The following is a 5,000-nucleotide window of genomic DNA, read 5'->3' on the forward strand; positions in this document are numbered from 1 at the left end:
TATATATATATGATGGCAACAAATTCGTTTTCGAACATTGCCATTACTTGATATAGCACACAAAAAAGATATACAGAAACACGAAAACAAATCAGTGATAGGCCGCATGAAGGTGGCTTTTAAGCCCTGCCAAACTCTGGCATTCTTTGGCACACATTGTGCCACTAGCAGCACATTCTTGATGAACACGTCTATGTATAATCAAATGCCGCTCCAACCACTTGCTGTTTTGTACGTCCATCTGCAGTTGACACAGGTTAGATCTGGCAACACAAGACTACTCTGTGGCCCACATCACTGATGAGTAATCTGGTGATCCTATGTTGAAGCCTCTATATATATTACATATATATATATATATATATATATATATATATATATATATATATATATATATATATATATATATATACGCATAAATATATGTATAAGTCACTTTCTGTCAGTGCGTAAGTTCCTTTCTTATAGATTCCAAAATGGCTGAGCCTATCTTTTGCAAATTTCACACAAAGGTAATTTATATATCTGGCAGTGTTTTTAGATATGTTTTTTTACAGAAATTCGTCTGATAAGTATCGAAAATCGAAAAAATCCGATCCTAAAAATAATCTTACCTTCTTACAGATAAAAAATAATTTTGATAGGGTAATATTTTAGGTTTGCACCGGCAAGGGAGATAATAAATTCCCCACAAATAACTGCTTCTTAGAACCCCCCCCCCCCCAGATTTTTTGTACATCTTGTAATATAGTTCAGTAGTGGAGCATTCGACTACAGATTGAATGATCCTGTGTTCAAGCCTAGGTGTACCTTATTTTAATGTTTTCTCATTAATGAATTCAATGTATGATAAAAGAAGAGGTACCATTTAAAATCGCCACAAATCATTTCTTTGTTTGCATATTTTAAAACTAAACATTAATCAGAAGCAAGTTTCAGGGCATTCATTGTCAAGCCCAAATATCAGCTGACGTGATATTGTAAACAAACATAGACGGAATTTGATGAACTACATTATTTTTATTTATTTATTTCTGCAAATTAGTCCACCAGGTAAATTATTCCTCATAGAGTATTGATTCTATAATAATACATATGCTATCTGCATAAATTAAAATATAATGTTTAAGCGTGTTGTATGATCGAGCAACGCCGATCAGATATATATAATGTGTATGTGTGTGTGTGTGTGTGTATATATATATATATATATATATATATATATATGTAGAGAGAGCGAGAGAGAGAGAAAGAGTGAGTGAGTGAGTGAGAGAGAGAGAACGAGAAAGAAAGAGTGAGTGAGAGAGAGAGGGGGGGGGAGAGAGAAAGAACGAGAGAGAGAGAGAGAGAGAGAGGGAGAGAGAAAGAGAGAGAGCAAAGAAAACAAAATAAAAAAAACCGAAAAAACAAGGGCACCTACTGAGAAGAATGGGGAAAATAAACAGAGACGAAGTAAATTAGTGATAGAGAGAGGAGGAGGGTGAGAGAAGGAATGAGGAGAGAGAATAAGTTTGACGTGGTTTTGAAAAGCCAGCGCACGATGATAAACACACTATCTAACAGAATGCATGAATAGCCTGTCGGCATTCCCCGGTAGAGGCGCCTCAGGGGCGCAGCAATAAACTAACCCCTTTTCAGAGAAAAGTTAAAGCCACCATAAAAGAATTTTCTTTTCCTCCTCTGTGTATTTAAAAACCGAATGGAATTTCCAGGAGCAGAGTTTCTTCCTTAGACCTTCCAATCCTTGTAACACATTGCTTCGGGACTGCTTCGTTGCATATTGCAACATAGTTGTCTGTAAGTCTAATGCCAGCAAATACTTATTTTTGTCCATTCCATTTATCGGTTTCAATTCTTTCATCATGCAACTGACGGTTTCATTAAATGGTGACTCATTAGGATATATATATATATATATATATATATATATATATATATATATATATATATATATATATATATATAAGTGAGAATACATATGCGTGTGAGGACAACTCTCAACCTATATATACTCAACAAATGTTTATCTACAGACTTGAAATTTGATATATAGGTTGTCTTTAAATCTAATGTCAACAAATACATAATTTTGTCCATTGCGTTTATCGGTTTAAATGCTTTCATCATTCAAATGACAATCTCATTAACTCTTATCCTCAAGTGGCTTTTGACCTATATATATATATATATATATATATATATATATATATATATATATATATATATATTAGGAAATAAAAATCTTGATATTGGAAATTTATTCGACTTTTTCCAAAAAAAACAAACTTATAAACCCATAAAGAACGTATACCAAATTTTTAATTAGTCAACAAAGACTACAAATAAAACAAGAAAAACCTTATTCCATGGAGTTTCGAAGAACACAATTCTTCTCAACAGAGAAAAGAGGTTTGCAAACTATACAATAAATTTTGCAGGTTAATGTATCACAGGAAACAAATAGTATGAAGTTTATCATATTTGTATAAAAAAAAGTCATATAACAGTTTGTAGGGATTCAAGGGGATCGAGAAAACAAGAAACGGAAAAAAGGGAGAAAAAAGATGTGTGTGTGTGCGTGTGTGTGTGTGTGCGTGTGTGTATGTATGTGTGTGTGTGTATGTGTATGTGTGTATATGTGTGTGTATGTGTGTGTGTGTGTGTGGGTATGTGTGTATGTGTGTCTCTGTATGTGTGTGTGTGGGTGTGTGTATGTATGTGTGTATGTGTGTATATGTGTGTATATGTGTGTGTATGTGTGTGTATGTATGTGTGTATGTGTGTATATGTGTGTGTATGTGTGTGTGTATGTGTGTGTGGGTGTGTGTGTGTGTGGGGGGGGGGTTGGTGGGGGGTTGTGTGTGTGGGTGTAGGTGTGTGTGCGTAAAAAATTAGACTCACCTGCAAATCGAAGGTGGAGTGGGCCTTCCATGACACGGTTTCACTTGTAGGACACATGCGATGGCCTTCCACATATCATATTTGCATTTTTTAATATCTGAGTAAGAGAAAAATATGCAAATAATAAATCTAAATTATGTTTGAACGTTTCTGCAGCAATGGCTGAAATAAAAACAAGTCTTTTCTTTGCCGGCACGTAGTTTCAAAGGTTTAGTTTATAAATGAATGGCTCTCGTCTTGGGGAAGCTCCACGTCTTAACAAGCTTCTGGAACTGACTTTCACTCTTAATCTGAAATGGAACACATACATCAAATCTGTTGCCAAGATCACTGGAAAAATGAATCACTCTAGCGCTCCAATAGATATCTCACTGCTGATGCAATTCTCTATCTATATAAGAGCCAGGTACATTCTAAAATGGAGAACTGTTGCTACATCTGGGCAGGAGCTACTCAGCACTCCTTACCTGTACTGATAGAGTTCAAATCCAGATTCGAAATCTAGTAGGTAGTGCCCTCTTCTCTTCCCTGCAACCCCTTTCTTACAGAAAATATATTGCGAGTCTGTCTCTACTCTCTTGTCATTTTCATGCCAAGTGCTCGACTGAATTCCAATCTGTGGTCCTCCCTTGCAAAAGTTTCACAAAAAAACACTCAACTAGCTACAACCACTATATATGATTTTCCCAACTCTTTATCTGTACCTAAACCTAAACGTAGATTCCATGAACAAAGTTTCTTTCCTGGAACTGCCCACCTGTGGAACACTGTTCCGCTAGCCTGCTTCCCTGTTGAATACAATATGGTAGCCTTCAAATTCAATGTAAACAAGATCTTGTTAAGCTGTCCCCATAAATAATAAATTCTACCCAATTTAGACCATTAACGATTACTACTCTATCACCTCAAAATCCTTGTCTTCGAGTGGCCTTCGGGTCTTGATAAGTGGTGACTCCCAAATAGAAAAAAAAATTGCTGTGGCGACCGATGTTTACACTTCAGCAATCAAAATGAAAATATTTAAAATGATTCCTATGCCTATACTCGATGTAATCTATATATCTATAAAAGTGAACGTGTCTGTCTGTCTGTCTGTGTACATTTCCCTACGCAATAACTCTGTCAAATTTTAGTCTATAGACTCGAAATTTGAAATACCGGGTACTGAGATTTGGGAAAATCGATGTGACAGGTGTCAGCCAGAAATTTGGCTGTTAAGGGGTCAAATTTCAACGATTTGACCTTTAAGAACTCTACCAAACTCCTCCGACAATTTTGGGTCTAGACACTTGAAATTTTAGATATAGGTTCCTTGAACCTGGATCTAACTTAATAAAGTGATTTGAGCCCGAAACTATAAATTTTAAGGGGTCATAATAGGGGTCAAATTAAAAAAAAATTTACTCTTTTTTTTTTTTTGCTCAGCATACACCTCCAAACACCCGGGCAACGCCGGGCTGAAATGCTAGTTAATAATAAAAAAAAACAAATTACAATATTTTTGACCAATCAGAAGATTTTCAGAATTTATTCAAAATGGCCATTCTGGAACCACAGCAACTCCATATAAGATATGCTCGAAGAAGGTCGGTGATTAGATAAGTTGAAACTTTGTGAGAATAACATTCAAGATGAAAACAATAGTCCGAATAATAGAAATAATTCAAATTATAAATCCTCATCTAAAAAAAAATATCAAAAACAAAATAAATATTTGTATCAGATTTGATTATTGGAAATTTTTTTTAAAGATGAGTAATTTGTATATTTTATTTATTTATTTGCATCCTCAATAATTACTGCCTTCCATAGTTGTTGTCGTCTCACCACATTTTGGCTAACTATGGAAGGCTGTAATTACTGAATATTCAGCATTCTTATCCCATTGCGGTTAACAATCTGACGAAGGCCAGAGGAATGGTTGGCCGAAACATCGTTAAAAACAAAAACTATAAAAGATGGATTCCATATAAAACGTGGATTCCATGAACAAAGCTTCTTTCTTAGAACTGCACGCCTGTGGAACTCTGTTCCGTCTGCCTGCTTCCCACCTGACTACAACTTGGATGTCTTCAAGTCCAACGTTAACAAATTCCTAA

General features: G+C 35.2%; 1 protein-coding gene across 1 annotated transcript in view; it reads right to left on the minus strand.

Moving 5' to 3' along the window:
• Positions 1 to 5,000, minus strand: part of LOC145263816 (reversion-inducing cysteine-rich protein with Kazal motifs-like) — a 401,252-nt gene that overhangs the window by 39,387 nt on the left and 356,865 nt on the right. Inside the window, exon 12 of the mRNA XM_080120880.1 lies at positions 2,902 to 2,998. Within this exon, the coding sequence (XP_079977006.1) occupies positions 2,902 to 2,998 (97 nt within the window). The remainder of the gene's footprint in view (positions 1 to 2,901; positions 2,999 to 5,000) is intronic.

The sequence above is a fragment of the Euprymna scolopes genome, chromosome 39, assembly GCF_053919585.1.
Source record: "Euprymna scolopes isolate OS-2025 chromosome 39, ASM5391958v1, whole genome shotgun sequence".
Taxonomy (NCBI): domain Eukaryota; kingdom Metazoa; phylum Mollusca; class Cephalopoda; order Sepiida; family Sepiolidae; genus Euprymna; species Euprymna scolopes.